This window comes from Phodopus roborovskii, unplaced genomic scaffold (genome assembly GCF_943737965.1).
Source record: "Phodopus roborovskii unplaced genomic scaffold, PHOROB, whole genome shotgun sequence".
In the NCBI taxonomy this organism is placed as follows: domain Eukaryota; kingdom Metazoa; phylum Chordata; class Mammalia; order Rodentia; family Cricetidae; genus Phodopus; species Phodopus roborovskii.
Genome location: NW_026126417.1, coordinates 4,236,910 through 4,255,659, shown reverse-complemented (window position 1 = coordinate 4,255,659; position 18,750 = coordinate 4,236,910). Strand labels below are relative to the sequence as shown.

General features: G+C 37.9%; 1 protein-coding gene and 1 pseudogene across 1 annotated transcript; one reads left to right on the top strand and one right to left on the bottom strand.

Annotated features, from left to right (window-relative positions):
• The first annotated feature begins 4,486 nt into the window (after nucleotides 1–4,486).
• LOC127221713 (olfactory receptor 4F4-like) lies at nucleotides 4,487–14,439 on the top strand (annotated as a pseudogene).
• A 3,170-nt stretch (nucleotides 14,440–17,609) lies between these two features.
• Nucleotides 17,610–18,539, bottom strand: LOC127221740 (olfactory receptor 4K3-like). The gene has a single exon (XM_051183747.1). The coding sequence runs from the start codon at nucleotides 18,534–18,536 to the stop codon at nucleotides 17,610–17,612; it is 927 nt and encodes a 308-aa protein (XP_051039704.1). The 5' UTR covers nucleotides 18,537–18,539.
• Between the last annotated feature and the right edge of the window lie 211 nt (nucleotides 18,540–18,750).

Genomic DNA, 18,750 nt, shown 5'->3' with positions numbered 1-18,750 from the left:
AATCACTTTCAAATACCATCCTCACATACTGTTCTCATGCTACCCCTCAAGTGGCTAGTCTCTTTTCCTTGATACTTATTGCTACATATCTGGGTGTATGTATGTATGTACATATATGCACAAATGCACATAAATTACATTTCTGTAATCCATTTGTCTTATTGCATAAGGTCTGGACTGACCACTGTTCATTTCACAATGAATAGGATGTTCATCCTTGGGAGAGGCTAATTTTTCTTCTATCAGACAATAGTTGGCAGAATATGTTGACCTTATTTTCACAATAATTACTTTCTTGCTTCATTTTTACTTCCACTTCTATTCTGAATAGTATCTTATCTAGTATGCACTCTTTGGATTAAAAATATTGGATTTTATTAAGCTAAATCAAACATTTGTACAATGTTAGCAAAATACTAACTACTCTTATGGGTTATCAGATAAAGAATGACGATTTTCTGAAGTGGGCCTGAATATACATGGAATAAAAGATTTAGAGAAAACACATTAGTTGGATTCTAAAAAGAACAGAAGTAAAAGTAACTACTCACCTAAAACAATTTGGGTATTGGTAAAAAGAGATACCCAGAAATATTTAAAGAATTAACTTACAGAAGAGTATCAGAGTGATGCCTTATCAACTCACATCTTCTTTTGGATTTTCTTCCAATCTGGTGTGTGCTTATAAAGTTATTCCTGTTGTTTAGAAACAATCTTCTCCTCAGCTGGACCTAATTTCACTTCCAGAAATTGCCCCATGGGTGAAATTTGTCTATTTGTGTTCTAACCAAAATGAAGACCTTGGAAAGAATTATCTTAGCAATCCCTTAGGGATTTCTCTACTAACACTGATATTGTGTATTGCATATTTGAGAAAATAGAAAAAAGACAAGTAAAGGCTGATGTGTGTCATCCCAGCATTGATAAGTTCATACAACTTTTCAAAATTATTCATTTCAGTGATAAGGACTAAAGAGAAGCTTTCTGCTGCCCCATCTCACTATGAATGTATATAATTGAAGTGGTTAATGATTTTGTAGTTATGAGACTATCTGTGAGATATGACCTGAACCAAAAAAGAAACAAAAACTTTACTGTGAACCTAATTCACTAATGCATGGCAAATCATTGTCAAATCTTGATCATATGAATAGTGATATTCAGTGTGCTCTATAACTTTACATGATATTAGCAGGTATGAATTGAATGCAATGACTATTACCTCTATGAAATACAAGCAATTATTCTTTAACAAATTTTATTTAAATGAGAAACAATCTTATGTTACATATCAATCCCAGTTCCTTCTCACTCCCACCTCCCATTCCCCCAACATATGCCTCATCCCATCCCCCATCTTCTCCATGAGGGATCATCAAAGTCTGTCAAGTCATTTGGGGTAGGGCCTAGGCCTTGGCAGTGTATTTAGCATAAGAGAGTATCCCTCCATGGGGAAAGTGTTCCCAAATCCAGTTCCTGTACTAGGGATAAATACTAGTTCCATTGCCAGAGACCCTTTAGACTTTCCAGGCCTTCTAGTCAACAGCAACATTCAGGGGCCTGGCTAAGTCCTACATTGGTTCCCCAGCTGTCAGACTGTGGTACATGAGCTCCCACTTGCTCAGGTCAGCTGTCTCTGTGGGTTTCCCCAGCATGGTCTTCACCCTGTTGTTCGTCATTTCTCCCTCTCTACAACTGGATTCCAGTAGTTCAGCTCAGTGCTTAGTTGTGGCTCTCTGATTCTGCTTCCATCAGCTACTGGAAGTGGGTTCTAGGATGGCATTCAAGCTAGTCATCATTCTCCTATAGGGGAAGGGCATTTGTGATAGCCTCTCCTACTATGCTTAGATTCTGATTTGGGGTTTTCCTTGTGGATCTCTGTACATTTCTCTAGTGCTCGATTTCTCTTTAAACCTATAATGACTCCCTCTATTAAGGTATCTTAGGAGTTACTGCTATGGCTAACATCCAGCCAAGTGTATGGAATAATTAATAATAATTAATGCAGTCTACCAGAAACTGTTTTAAGACCTCATGGGGGAAAAAAGATAACATAGATGAATTTATTGGGATTTGTTTTGATTTTGGATGCTCAAAATTCAAGGATTACCTATAGCAGACACATTAACAAGAGATTTTAATTAAAGATATTCTATTTCAACAAACTAATCTTGGCCTAAAGAAAAGGAGAGCTGAAAGATGTATGTATGTTCTGTATGTATTTGTAATTGAAATGTGTGAATCCCAACATTAGGTACTACTTGAACTGATGGAGATATAGAAAAAAAAAAAAAAAAGACATCAGGTTAGTGTCTTCATTGGAAGGGTTAGTGATCTGCATCTCCCAAGGTTGGTTGGCTAGCATAGCTGAACAGCAGGAAATGATCAAAACCAGCATGGCCTGAGATCCAGAGGAATCTGTATGGATGGTTCAAAAGAGTTTAGCAGAGGAGAGGATACAGAAATCTCCCTAAATTTTGGTGCTTAAAAAAGAAATTGATAATATGGAGGTTAATATAAGATTTGAGAAAAGCTATTGAGAAAAAGCCCCAGGGAACTGCAGCCCAGGTAGGCCCTGCCTAGAAAGGTGTCAGTGAAGATGCAAATAAGACCCTGTCAGCTAATCAAAGCTATACAGGTCAGATTAGAAAAAGAGTTTTCAAAAGTATTTGAGACATATGTTACATCTTAAAGAAATTAGGTCTCAAAAATTAGAAATTAGAGAAGATAGCTTGTGATCATTGAATGATTTTCAAAAGTTATTGGGAAATATTCAAATGTTGAGTACTTTTTTAAATGCACCTACTGGTGATTTGAAACCTTTAAGCAATATCCTGAAAGGAGATAGTGATCCCAATTCACCTAAACAGCTAACTAAAGAGGGTAGACAAGTTCTCCTACAACTGGAGAATGCAATCCAGCATCAGCTGATGTGTTATATTGAGTATACAAAACCATGGGAAGCTTATTTTCTTCCCATACAGAATAGTCTTACTTCTGTCTTATAGCAAGGGGGACCGCTGTTATGGTTTCACTAACCTGTTTTCCAAGCCAAAGTGTTAAATCCTTATTCTGAAGCAGTATCTTGTATGGTACAAAAATGCCATATGGAATCCAGGAGATATTTTTGGCAGGGAACCAAGTGTAATACATGTTCCCTAGACCAAACAGCAAGTTGGTTGATTATTTCAAAACAGTGATTCATGAGCAATTGCTTTTGCTCAGTTTTTGGGAAAAATTAATAATCAGTTCCAGCTCATAGACTATTGCAATTTGTATTCCCTAAAATTGTAAGGAGTGATCCTTTCACTATGCTATGTTCGTTTTTACTGATGCTTCTTCTAATGGAAAAGCAGCTTATATTATTGATGAAAAAAAAAAATATGTAGTACAGACAGATCCAGCCTCAGCTCAGATAGTTGACTTACAAGTTCTTGCAATAGTTTTTCAGCTTCAAATCAATGATTCATTTAACTTATAGTTATTATGTTTTCAGAGCCCTTCAAGTTATAGAGACAGTTCCATACATTGGAACTAGTAATAATCAGGTTAAAATGCTGTTTGAGCAAATTTAGAGTGCCATTTAGCAAAGAAAAGCACCATGCATTGTGGGTCATATAAGAGCTCATTCAAACCTTTCCGGCCCACTGGCTGAAGGTAATGAGTCAGCTGATAGACTGACAAAAAATGGTCACTTTATCTCAGGTAGAATTAGCTCAGCAGTCACACAGCTTTCATCATCAAAATAGTAATAGTCTAAGAAAACAGTTTGGTTTTATCCAGAGAGACTGCTTGGCAAATTGTCAAGCAATATGATGTATGCCTAAAATATTTACCTATAACTAACGTAGGAGTAAATCCTCGAGGCCTGCTTCCTAATCATTTATGGTAAATGGATGTTACTCATATTGCAGAATTTGTCAGATTAAAATATATGCACGTAGCAGTCAATACATATTCAGGCTTCTTAATGGACACTGCACAAACTGGAGAACATACTAATCACGTGATAAGTCACTGTTTATGATGTTTTGCTACTATGGGAGTTCCAAAAGTTATAAAGACAGACAATGGATTTTCATATACTAGTAAAGCATTTCAGCAATGTTGTGCTCAATGGAAAATTGAACACAGGTATTTCTTACAACCCACAAGGGCAAGGAACGGTGGAGCATGCTCAGAGCACCTTGAAAACACAACCTCTAAAATTAAGGAGAGGGGAGCAGTGCCTCCAGACTCCACATGATTCATTAAATCATGCACTCCTCACTTTAAATTTCTTAAATATGGGTGCCCATGAGCAATCTTCCTGGGACAGATTCTGGCATGATGGAACTTAAGCAACCTTTGTTCAAGTCAAATGTAAAGATCCATACACCAGAGTATTGAAAGGACCTGATCCTGGCCTAATATGGGGTCAAGGGCATGTTTGTATTTTCTTGCAGGAAGAAAATGAGGCCTGATGGCTGCCAGACCATTTGGTGAGATGTGTGGAACAGAGGAAAACCGAACCCGAGACCACCTCGAGAACCTGCCCAAGCCAGTTTGAGTGAGACTTGCTGAACCTGTGTCCCTGACTCTACAGTCCAAGAAAGGAATTGGTTCAAGATTTTCAGAAGAAAAGGAGATTAGAAACTTTCAGTTTGGTTCAAGATTTCCAGTGTCGCAACAAGCCTGCTGCATTGACCAGTTAGCCTCACCATATCTTGGGATAATTGAAAGCTATTATGGACATAGTGTGTGGCAAAAGCCCATTGTTGGGAGATGTCATTCTGTAAATATGTTTCTCATACTGGCTAATGAATAAAGCACTGTTGGCCAATAGGAAAGCAAGATAGGCAGGACTAGGAGACAAGGAGGATTTGAGGAAGTGGTAAGGAAGAGCCAATATGGAGAGGCTGTGGAGACCAGACGCTGGCCCCACTCCCAGGTAAGATGAGACCACGTGGAACTACTTAGATTAATAGAAATGGGTTAATACTTAAGAAAGAGCTAGCCAATAAGAAACAAGTAACTGGCCAACAGCATTATGTCAAATACAGCATCTCTGTGTGTATTATTTGGGGCTGGTGCAGGGGTCCAAGCGGGCAGGGAAAATGGACCCGGTGGGGAAAAACCTTACTCCTTACAGCCCATCTTCAGTATTTGAGTGGACTATGAACAAAAGTTTTGCAGTTAATACTTTAGTACTCAAGAACTGTGGTATCTCAAACTTATCTTTGAAAACTATAACCAGAAGTGCATTGGATTTTAGAAAGGGAAAAAGAAAAGGTTCAGAATTGTGGAGTTATTCATACTTCATTCACCATGAAAAAATTTTATTGTCCTTTGATTGAATTGAAATTATGTGAATTGTAATTAGTCAATAATGTGTCAATTGTTAATAAGTATACTGGAATCATTAATGTTTACAACCTTTGCTATACTAGATATATGTTATGGATGAAAAAGTCAGCCCATTCTGTTAAGAATTAGACATGATGCTTATGAATCATTAGATAAAATGCAATTTAATGTGCAGATTTAGATTTTGATATAACAATAGCCACTCAAGACATCTCAGACCAATTTAAAAGGCCATTTCATCTTGATTCATTCTGTCCTTTTGCAGGAGATGCTGTAGCCACAAAAGCATATGCATTATCGAGTTTACTTGTGAACTCTCGATGAAAAGTTGGCTCAGGTGTGTTGGCATTGAGCTATGCACTATCCTCTAATGTTCTTTGTTACAGAGGCTGGTAGTCAGAGACCTGTAAAGTCTTTTTACTTACAAGCTACCTAGACAGGACACACATGATGCAATGTGTGCTTCTCATGATGGATAAGGCTGGAATGTTGAAGAAGACTTCCTAAGACAGACACAGCCATCTGTCCTGTAGCAGAAGCACAGTTATTTTTTAAAATTATATTAAGAAGGGAGAATTTGTGGGTGCCCATAAAGATGGCTGCACTCCATCTTGGCACAAGGGCAGAGAGTTCAAAGCTGTCAGCAGGTCACAAGACCTAAAGGTCAAAGGTGTGGCTACAGAAGGATTTTTGGCTGTCTTAGTCTAAATAACAACAGACCTGAATCTGAGGCGTGGTTACTCCTGACTGTCAAGGCTAAGGAAGGAGAAGTTGAATGAGGTATGGCTACTCCTGAACAAGAAGTTGGAGGTAAGGTGTGGTTACTGAACCCTTAGAATAAGTGAGGATAAAAGTCTGTTTGTTCCATATACATGATTCTGTGCTCCCCTTTTTGGTTAAGGTATATGAGTGTGGTGAAAAATAAACTCCTGGCATTTCAGTATTGACTGATCTGTCCTCCTGACCTTTACTCTGTCTCTCTATCTTTCTTTATTGTCTATAGCTAGCCTTTCCCTCATCCAAACTCCCCCACTTGGGTATGGACTTGGGGCTGCTTGGCTGGCTCCAATTGCAGCTCCTCAAAGACCACTCCCTACAAATGCCCTTCCCTGATAGTGAGATTGATGACTACTTTATATGCCACCCTAGAACCTTCATCTAATAGCTACCAGCAGCAGAAACAGACACCCACAGATAAACAGTGAGCTGAACTCTTAGAATCCAGTGGCAGACAGGGAGGCATAATGAGCAAAGGAGTCAAGACCAGGCTGAAGATACCCATAGAAACTGCTGACCTGAACAAGGAGAAGCTCATGTACATCCTCCTGATAGCTGGGAAACCAGCATAGAACCAACCCAGATTCTCTGAATACGGGTGTTAGGAGGACTGGGGTCCAGTATTTATTCCTAGTATATGAATGGACTTTGGGAACCCATTCCACATAGAGGATACTCCCTAAGCCTAGACACATGGGGGAGGGCCTGGGCACTGTTCCAAATGATATGACAGACTTTCAAGACTCCCCAGGGTAGGCTTCACCCTCCCTGGGAAGCAGAAAGGGTTTGGGACTGGGGTTGGTGGTGAGAACAGAGAAGGTTGGGAGGGTGTATGAACTGTGATTTATATGTAAAGCATGCTTGTTTCATATTTACATACATACATACATTCATACATGGGCATTTTTCAGCAAAAGGAATCTTGATCCTTATTTACCCATGGAATATTTCTCATGGAGATATGACCTGGAAATTTTCCTTCTTCATTAGTAAACCAATGTTACCATATCTTGAAACAAATAAACACTCAAAACAACTTTAATTTGCCAACTATAACTCTAAAGAAAGACTTTAACAAACTAGTCACACAATATTGTATCTCACAACAGGACACAGGTATTTGAGTATTGTCAGAGTGGGGATGATATTTTACTGGGTAAAGAATTATTTTATGATTAGATCTATCCTTACATTTGGAAAAATAGAGTAACTTGTATAGGACTTTATAAGCAATAATTTGATTAGTAGCTGGGCAGGAGTAAATGAAGATCTGGAAGAATCCAGAGATAGCCATGTCTTCTAAGCAAAACAGGTTATGATGAAATTAATCTCCAAACAAATAACAACATTCTGCCAACAGATTTAACAAATATAACTCCTTATACCCTCATATCTCCCAAAATATATTACACATCTGTCTTTTATGTTATATGTCTCATATGTTATATGGGTCACATAATCTTTATAAATCCTATTTTTACCTATTCTTTTCCTTTTATTTTCCACCTTTTATATTATTTTGGCAAATATCTTTTTTTTTCCTAAGCAATTTAACATAAAAAATGTAAGGACTGTACTATATACCACAATGTTTTGACTTTCAGAGGAAAAGGAAGTCAGTCTAGGATGAGAGTACAGACAGACAGCAGCACGGAGAGTAGCATTGCATGAGGATGGAATCTAGAACCACAGGGACATGGGAGTCTTAGTGACCTAAAGAACAAGACAATCAAGGAGGTACTTTAGTAAAAAAATGAGTTCTGATTTTTACTTTGGGAGTTTTTGTGCAAGATATTATAGCAAGTACTTAACGAGTGAGCCAAGGGTAGAATTTCCATATAGCAACTCTCACTTCCTTTCATTGTATTCTACAAGGCAAGTGTAGAGACTCTCATCTGGAAGAAATCATCATGGGGAACAAATTACTCTGTGAGGACTGAATTTATTTTCATTGGAATCCTTGATTCTCAAGAACTTCAGATCTTTCTGTTTGCAATCTCCTTTATTGATTGTTTGCTAGTTTTCTCTGTAGGGATTGTGTTTGGCAGCCTTCTTATTATCATAACCGTGACTTCTGTTTCTCATTTCCACTCTATGTACTTCCTGTTGGCCAAACTCTCATTACTAGATCTGTCTCTGTTTTCTGTCAAAGCTCCCAAAATGATTGCTGACTTTTTCAGTAAATTCAGAGTCATTTCTGTTAAGGGCTGCCTTCCACGGATATTTTGGAGGAAGTGAGCTTGTTACCTTCGTAACCTTTGACAGATATGTAGCAATTTTCAATCCTCTAAACTACACTACAATTATGTGTGGCAATGAATGTATTTTGACTGCTTCATGGGTAATCACCTTTCTATATTCAGTGAGCCAAATGGCCTTTCCAGTGAAATTACCAGTTTGTGGTCCCAATAAGGTTGACAGATTTTATTGTGACCATCCTTGTGGTGATGTATTATTTATGATTTATTAAAGCTTGAATGAGGATTCAGAAAGCAAAGTTAAGCACAAACCACATAAGTAAGGCACACACCTTTAATCCCAGCAGCCAAAATCTAGGAGGTGGTGGTACATATCTTTAATCCTAGGACTCAGGATTAAAAGGTAGACAGATCTCTGTAAATCCAAGGCTACCAATATCTATACAAGATTGATCCAGTCCTAAAGAGAAACAGCTCGTACAAAGACGTTCTCAGCACCTGGGGTTCATATGCCTTTAATCCCAGCATTAGGCACATATATAAAATAGGAGCAAAGTCTCAATATCAAGCATTAATTCTCCACCCACATCGAGGATAGGAAGACATTGAAGTCTCAGTAGTCTCCAGTTATGCTGAGGAGAGGTTTCAACCTGAGGTTTGGTGGAGCCAGGTCTGCTTTTCAGTCTGAGGTAGAGTAAGAGCTAAGACAAGTTTCTCTGCTTGATTCACCTTGAAGTTTGAGCCCCTGTATCTGTCTCTGGGTCTTTTATTAATTCATGCAACACTTCCTAGAGTACTCGAACTTCCCTATGAAGACACATATAGGTTAGACAACATGGTCTTTGACAACAGTGGTATTCTCACTCTGTGTTCTTTTGTCCTGCTAAGCATCTCCTACACTATCATTCTAATGACCATCCAGTGCTGCCCTTCTGATAGATCATCCAAGGCTCTGTCCACACTGACTGCACACATCACAGTAATTCTTTTGTGTTGGGGTGGGGGCCTTGTATCTTCATTTATGTCTGGCATATTTCCCATCTCATATCACATCAATTTATTTTATGTGGTTTTTAATATATTTTACATAGACTCCAATAAATAACAATAAAAAATCCCAGTTATTAATTTTCATAACAATTAAAGGTATTGTTATAATATTATTTATGTACATCTGAAACTCTCTGGATACTATTACGTTGAGATAATATAAGACAGAAGCTAGAATATTTTACATTAATGAAATTTTTTGGTTCATTTCCTTAAAAATATCATAAAAAAATTACTGCCAACCTTAATAAAACAATGGGTTCAATGGTAAGTGATTCATTGGCAACTACTGAGATTCATAAAACATATTCCTACTTGCTAACCATCTATGCTTTGACTCCTACTATTATAACAGATCATAATCTATTAGTTAATTATTTAGGGTAATATAAAAGCTGAACTTGCCAATATGATTTTGTAACATGAGTAATAAAACCCAGAGAATGATAATGGTGTTGAAGCTACAAGCTGAAGATAAGAGAAGCAAAGCAGCTAGCCACTAGCTCTTACTTCTACCTCAGACTGAATGGCCATCCTATTTCAGACTCCAGTCCCAGACTGCTTCCTCTCCTCAACATGGCTAGAGACAAATGCTTTCTGTACCCTCAGATAAGCTTTAATGATCATAACAATATAATAATAATATCATAATAACCATAAATGTCACCACAATTCTCTTTTATGTCTAATATAAAATGAAGGCTACAATTAACATAAGAAAAAACTTATATAAGTACAATAAGTATATACAATGCATAAAGTATATACAATACATAAGGTATATACAATACACAATTACATCAACAATGTTCAGTCCATTTGCAATTGACAAATCAGAGAAAATACTCCATTATCAATCTTATCTTGGTGAGTCCAAATTCTTGTACTTAACTTTCTATTCTAGTTTGCATTATCAAATTATCTTTTAATGTCTTTCAAACCTTATAAACTGCACATTCCTTCAGTGAGTTTCCTTTCTGAGTTTGGTAAACAAGGAAAACTCTAACTATACTATCTGGTCTTGAACTCCCTCAAAGACCACAGAAAGAAACATTAACTGAGTGAGCAGGGAGTGAGAGCAAGCAACTTCCAAAATTTGTGAGGAATGACAGAAAGAGCTGCCTGCTTGGAAAGTCACCCAAAGTTCTTAAAAACATTGGAGCATCCATCTTTGGCCTATAGGCCATGCATATCTGACAGACTTTTTTGTGCAACAGGATTTTTTAATAAATGTCCTGCTTGTCCTTGGCAAGGTTTTACAGTCACTCTGTTTTGTGTTCTGCTTGTCCAATTTGGAGAGCAGGCAGTCAGAAGTCAAGGCAAGGACATATTTTTTGCTCATTGGCCTCAAGGAACATAAAGTCCATGTGGGGTTTAATGCCCATAATCTTCTCTATAGTATATTGGTGGTGCAGAGATGTCACACTGTCATAAAAATCTTTTTTTATATATTTTTATCTAATTTATTATTTTACATGTCGATCCCAGTTCCTCCTCCCTCCCTCACTCTGCCCTCTCACATGCACCTTAACCAACCTCCCCTCCCATCTCCCCACCCCAATTCCATATGTAGGGGAATGCCATCCAGTTGGGGGTCATGTAAATCTGACAGGTCATGTGAAGTAGGGACTAGGGCTTCTCTCTTGTCTCTAGATTAAGGCAGTTATCCCTCCATGGGAATTGTGTTTGCAAGGTCCTTTTGTGTACCAGGGATACATCCTTTGGCCCCCCCCCCCCCCCCCCCCCCCCCCCCCCCCCCCCCCCCCCCCCCCCCCCCCCCCCCCCCCCCCCCCCCCCCCCCCCCCCCCCCCCCCCCCCCCCCCCCCCCCCCCCCCCCCCCCCCCCCCCCCCCCCGCCCCCCCCCCCCCCCCCCCCCCCCCCCCCCCCCCCCCCCCCCCCCCCCCCCCCCCCCCCCCCCCCCTTTTTTTTGGGTTTTCCCCCTTTTCAACAGGTATTAAATGAGGGCTCCATGGATAATTTAGTTGTTGATCTCACTATCCGAGAAGGGCATTTATGGTAGCTTTTCTACGGATGCTCAATTTGTTAGTTGGCAGCAGTCTTGTAGTTCTCTAGACCTTTCTTTGGGTTCAATTTTCTCTTCAAACCAATATTGGCTCCATCTTTTATGTTCTCTCTCCTGTCTTCTATTCCTAACAGGACTCAATCTTCCTAGTCACATGTGTGTTGCTCTCCTTCCCCTCACTTTCTCCTACTTCTCTCTCCATTCACTGCCCCCCCCACTTCCCCTGAGCTCTGGGGGACTTGTCCCTTACCAGTTCTGTGAGGGACTTTATATGAATCTCTTAGAATATACCTTGTGAATTATAGGCTGATGATCCTTTGCTCTAGGTCTAAAATCCATATATGAGTGAGTACATACTATGTTCCTCTTTTTGTGACTGGGTTACCGCATTCAGGATAGTTTCTTCAATTGCCATCCACTTGCCTGCGAATTTCAATATACCATTAATGTTATATTAAACTATCTATAAAGAAGATAAACAAAAGTTAATAATACTCCAACATTAATGTTTCAATACTTTAAAGAACAGTAGTTATTATGTATAAGTTAAGTAGCTTTCATGAACTCAGCAAACTAATAGAAAGTTAGCAAAAGTTTACACTTACAGTTTCTATATAAGATGAAAAACATATTTATAATAAATATTCTCAAAATTTTTAATGCTAACATACATGCAAACCAAAATTGCCCTTAAATATTACCCTGAACTATAATGTACTTGACGTCAATAATTAATAGTAAAACCAGAAAGTGAAGAAGCTGTAGAAAACAACAAGTGTACAAATTTAAGTATAAATTTATAAATGCATCCAAAAAGTGATCATTAAAATAGAAATTAGTTATTTTCTTTGAAAATGAACTATTAAGCAAAAATCAGTAGATAAGAGTTTTGCCATTTTTCCATAAAATTATAAGAAGTAGATAAGCACAAAACTTGAAATCATAAATCATGATTCACAATATATGGGGAAAATGAAGTATAAACTAAGTATAAACAGCCTAATAAATAAACATCACTTGCCTAGTGACATTCTACAGGAAAAAGATGAAAGTGAGAAATGTGCAAAACCAACTACATAGATGCAATCAAATAAAATCAAGCATGGAATACTTAGTAAAAATTAATCAATTTCAAGGAATAAAAAGCAGGTATGAAGTCTTGGTATATATATACATTGAAATCCTGAAAAGCCTTTAACCAATGGAGTGATTTGGTATTTTGGTGACTAGTTTCTTGAGTTCTTTGTATATTTTGGAGATCACCACTCTGTCAGATGTGGGCTTGGTCAAGATCTTTTCCCAGTCTGTGGGCTGCCATTTGGTCTTGTTGACTGTGTCCTTTGCCTTACAGAAGCTTCTCAGTTTCAGTAGGTCCCATTTATTAATTGTCAATCTCAGTGTCTGTGCTACTGGTGTTTTGCTCAGGAAGCAGTCTCCTGTGCCCCCACTTCTCCTTCTAAGAGGTTCAGTGTGGCTGGATTTAGGTTGAGGCCTTTGATCCATTTGGACTTACATTTTGTGCATGCCGATCTACATGGGTCTATCTGCAATCTTCTACACACCATAATCCAATTGTGCCAGCACCATTTGTTGAAGATGCTTTCCTCCTTCCATTGTATATTTTTAGCTATTTTGTCAAAGATCAGGTGTTTGTAGGTGTGTGGGATAATATCAGGATTTTAGATTCAATTCCATTGGCCAACCTGTCTATTTTTGTGCCGATACCATTCTATTTTCAGAACTATAGCTCTATAGTAGAGCTTGTGTTTGGTATGGTGATGCCTCCTGAAGCTCCTTGAACTGACTCAGACCCCCTGAATGTGGGTCTCAATTAGAAGGCCTGGGCAGTCTAAGGGACCTCTGACAGTGGAACCAGGATGTATCCTTGGTGCAAGAAAGGACTTTGGGAGCACATTCCGCATGGAGGGATACTCCCTTTGCCTAAAGACTGGAGGGAGGGCCTAGTCCCTACTCCAAATGGCTTAACAGATTTTGATGATCCCTCCTTGTGGAGTGAGGGGGATGGGATGGGAGGAGGGCCGGTGGGCATGGGAGGGAGGGTGGGAAAGGGAACTGGGATCGATATATAAAATAAGAAAAATAATATTTTTTTAAAAGTAACATAATCTAATGGTATTTAGTAAGGCAAAGGGAATAGAGAAGGGGTAAGACCTGCCAGAGCCTCTAAGGCTGGCTAGATTCCCTTCACTTGTAATGTTCAAAATTGTTTATTTTTGTTTTATGATATCTTCCTTAATTCTCTCAGTAGTGTTATTTAATTTTCTTTCTTTCTTTTTTGCTCAGTAAAATATAGGTTTATTCTTTTTTTTTTTTATTAAAGTGTCACCTACTAAGAACCCAAATCTGTGCATACACAATACTTGTAATTACAAACCAACATTGGAGCTGGGACCCAGGAGGACCAGGGGGAGTTGGTTCTGAAGACCTAGATACAGGTGACAACTGAAAGGTCAAGAGCATCAGAGGGCATGACCCAGAGGGAGGCCCAGAGGTTTGTGGAAAGGTTCACAAGGGGACACTCATGATGCTCTCTGGGTGGTCAGACCTTTAACTCAGGCTTCATCACCAGTCAGCCCCGGGTGGGGGTAGGGGTGGGGCTGTCCCCATCATCTGTCAGCTCTGGACATTAAACCTGCAGGCAGTTCAGCTAACCAACACAGACCACTTCAAGTGGTGGGGGAAGGAGGATTGGAGTGTGTCTGGCACTGCACCAGGACTCCTGCAGGACTCTTTGGGAAGTAGCCAGAGGGCAGGGCTTGTCTGTCTGTTCTTTATAGCAAATTGTTCCAGAAAAAAAAATCTTAGTGGCATGTGACCTCTCATGAATTCCAGCACCAGGAAAGGAACCAGTGCATCCCCGGCTTCTTGCAGAAAACGCCCTTGAACCACCCAGCGAAGGATTCTGTCCCCAGTTTGTCTGAGCTGCATGGTCACTGTCTGGATTTCTTCCTGCTGGCTCTGGCCAGCGCTGCTCTCCTGAAGCTGAGAAAACTGATTGTGACCTACTTGTGTTGCTTGGCATAGGGGTAATTGGCTGCCTGCCGACAAGCTGGGTCATGGACTTCTCAAAGGCGTTTGTTTGCCTTGGGAGATCCTGTAACAACTTGTTACTTTGAAAATTGAATTTTCATGTTATGTAATTTTCATGGCATGGTTTTGTTAAAGATAATCCTGAGATATTAATAGTATAAAAAGAATTATTGATTCCACCTCTGCAAATTGGCTACTAATGTGCAAGCTTTAATAATTCATAAATAAAATATCACCACAGGAAAGAATAAATTTTTGGCAATTTTATCTCTAAGCTGATAAATACATAGGTGTAAAATTTTCTATATTTCACTATGTTCTTTAATGTTATTAAGATCAATGATACATCCCTATCTATTTTACTTTGTTCTATTTCACTGATCAGAGTAATTGACATTTTATCAAGTTCATTTAAATTTAAATCAAAACACTGTAAACATTCAACTTTTTATTTACTCAATAGTAATCATTAACTTTATGTGTATTGTTAATCCTAATATTGAGCTATTTGCCAAAAATTACCATAGCTGTGTCTGTGAAATTTCTTTAGTTGAAATTAACATTTACGCCAATAGTTTTTGGTGAAATAAATTATCATCTATAGTTCAAGGATTTTCTTCAGTTCCCATAAATTATTAAGAAAAAATAGGTCAAATTCTGCTTTTAGATATACTTGGAATTCATTAGTTCCAAGTATCAACTATGTAAGTGATTCACTGGGAATCCAGCCAACATATCCTGTCAAATATACAATTAACAACATTCATATATGTCTTTTAGGGGCCAATTCTTCAAAATAAATGCATACTCACCACAGAATTTTTCTGCCCTTGGGAATCCCTAATACATGATTCACCTATTGTATTAGTGTATTTTCTATTCAACTAAGTTCTGATCTAATCTATCATAATTTATTTTGCCTATTTGAGTTTTCATTACTTCTAGCTCATTTTACCTCTTTATTAAAATTTAGTTAGTAAAATAAAATAAGATGAATAACAATTTAATATTTATCATCTGTGAAGAATCTCCATAATAAAGATAATGAACACCTTTGTGATTTTTCATAAGTTGCCATTCAGTGCATGTAGTAAGAACACTTCAACCCACTCCTGTAGACAATTTTGGAATGTTTCAGACCGTTAACTCTTTTGAACATGGGGTATCATTAAGTGCTACTTATTCCATAACAAACTCTGCCAGGCCCCATCTCAGAAGGCCAGAATGGCAAGAGGGCAAGCTCTGGCAGTTCTGCATGCTACACCCAAGTCACTCTAACCCAGGATCCATGTCCACACACAAGACCTAATAAGAGACATGGCTGTGTGATGTCAAAGTACCCTGTCCAAGGACCCTCATTGCCAGGTCATGAGACAAATGCCAAATCTGGACAGAGACCTTCTTGCTCTGTTGTATCATTCATCTCTCCATAGAAATCTCAGAAAAACACTAGGCCAATGTCCTACATTGGGAGACCAGAAAAACTAGCTAAACTTTAGTTTTAAAAATTTATCAACAAACAAATTCCAAAAGACAACATCACACCACAAAACACAAACAATATTACATTGCAAACTCCCAAGAATCACACCACAATATCTTCAATGAGAATGACTTGGAAGAACAAAGATAGTCAAAGCTTTCCTGAACAACAACAAAAACAATTTTTTAAAAAAAATTGCTTATTGCTTCATTGTTCCTGATCTCAAGAGATACTACAGAGCCATTGTTAATAAAACAGTATGGTACTGGCATACTTGAGTACCTACAGATAAATGAATAAAATAGACTGGTAGAAATGTGTTAAGTACAAACAATTATAGTACACAATTTTCATCAAAGATGCTAAAACTACATAATGGAGGAAAGACAGAATCCTTAAGAAATGCCTACCTGTAGAAGAAAGAAAATAAACCTTTATCTCTGGTTCTGAAAACAAAACAAAACAAAAAAAAAAAAAAAACTTCAAATGAATAAAAAGCATAATTGTAATACCTGAAACTTTAAACTTTAAATGGATTGAATGGCTAGGGAGTTTTAACTAACTTTACAATAATCTCTCCTGTCAAAAAAAAGCATTCAAAATATAGTTTCTTAGCCCATCAGAGTAAGGGAATTATTACAGTCGTTGACATATCCTGTGAGGTTGGTGTGTATTTTCCCATGAGGTGTCGAGAACTGGGTAAGACCAATGAATCCCTTTCTTGCCTAATGCTCTTACTACCTTTTAATACCATGCATGATATAGAATAGGAAGAAGTTCCAAGTCATTTTGAGACTGTGTTCTCTGTGTCCTAGAACAAAAGTATGTTATGCATTCATCAACAGGGTCTATCCACATAATTATGGTGAGCAAAAAAATAAAAAGATAATAGTCTGGATTGTTTTAAGTAACATCTGCGGCCTTGCAGACCAACAGAACTGTATACAAACTTACAAATATGTTTGTTCATGCCCCATGTGTGTTGACCACTGAATTAAGTACAATAGTTTTACTATTTATTCAGTCAATTTATACACATAGTCCACATGGAGATCATATTATATGATATTATTCAATAATTAATAATAATTTAAAAAACAAATTTTAGTCTCAGGCTGAGATAATTTAGAAATATCATCAAACTTTAGTTGTATGGTTTATTTACAATATGCATTTGATTTAAAAAAAACACAAAGTTTTCTCCATTGCTATTTTACAAAATAATAATTTTTGTTTCTTCTCTTTTTAATTTATACTGCCCAGTGGATTAGTGTTTTGCTAGATAGCTGTTATAAAGAAAGAGTGATGACTGGCCATTGACAAAGAAATTGAACAATTTGGGGCATGTGATGGTGTAGAGGATTATACTCAGGTAAGATTTTATAACATGTTAACTAGAAAGTAAACATATGAAATTTCTCAATAGATATTAAGCTAAACTTTATTAAAGACTTAGAAGAATATTCATATGGCATTCCTGTATACAAAGGACAATTGTATATAGATTTAAGATGAAAGATTCAAAATATTTAGATGGTTAGGCAGTAAAATGTCATATTCTCTTTAAAAGGTTAAATTATATCTATATAAAGAAATTGACACAAAATAGTATTTTCTGATTTTAAATCTTTTTCATACTGTCAGTCCCTTATTTAAAGTAATTAGTTTACATTTCTGAGTACTAGGAACCAATATACTTGCTTAAGAATCTGCTCATAGCATTTTTAATCTCTTTGTTCCTCAGTGTATAAATAGCTGGGTTTAGGAGAGGTGTAAAAACAGAGTAAAACACAGCAAAAAATTTATCCAACCAGGTGACATTGAGTGGCCACACATAAATGAAAAGACAAGGCACAAAAAAGATCATCACCACTGTAACATGAGCACTGCATGTGGAAAGAGCCTTAGATGCTCCAGCTTTAGAGCTCTGGTGAACACTGATAAGGATTAATGTGTAGGAAATGAGCAACAGGATGAAGCAGGTTACAACGACGACCCCACAGTCAGCATTCATTAGAATATCCAAATCATAGGAATCCACACAAGCCAACTTAATCACCAATGGCATGTCACAAAAAAAGCTATCGATTTCTTTGGGACCACAAAAAGGCAGCTGCACAATCACTATCACCTGACTCATGGCATGCACAAAGCCAGTAGTCCAAGAAACGAACACCAGCCCAGTGCATCTTTTCAGGTTCATAATGGTGAAGTAGTGGAGTGGTTTGCAAATGGCCACATAGCGATCATAAGCCATTACCACCAGCAGAACCATCTCTGCTCCAGCAATGCAATGGGCAAAGAAGACCTGGGACATGCAGCCTGCAAAGGAAATGGTCTTGTTTTCCCTCGGAAAGTCTGAGATCATCTTAGGAGTAGTAATGGAGGAAAGCCACATATCAACAAAGGACAGGTTGGCCAACAAGAAATACATGGGAGAATGGAGATGGCGGTCAGTAGTAATTAAGACCATGATGACAATATTTCCTGACACAATAAGCAGATAAAGTATCAAAAATATCACAAAGAGTAAGAGCTGAAGATTCTTTGAGTTGGCAAGTCCCCAAAGTATAAATTCTGACACCACAGACTGATTGCCTCCATCCATTTTACCCAGCGTGTCGCCAGATATGACCTGCAAAGAAAGAAAGATTATCAACAAGTCATATGAGGAAGTATTTCCTGTGTAGAATTTGATAGTCACCTTAAAACTTACCTGAGAAGAAATGCATGAATGTAAAAACAAAATAAAAGGAAAATGTGATGACAATGTTGCCCAAGTGAAAGCTAATGAGAAACACCTCCAGGAGAGAAGCTCTGGT

Bases quoted from the DNA above. Each gene is read 5' to 3' on its own strand.
- LOC127221740 (XM_051183747.1), bottom strand. From the start codon at position 18,536: ATGGATGGAGGCAATCAGTCTGTGGTGTCAGAATTTATACTTTGGGGA.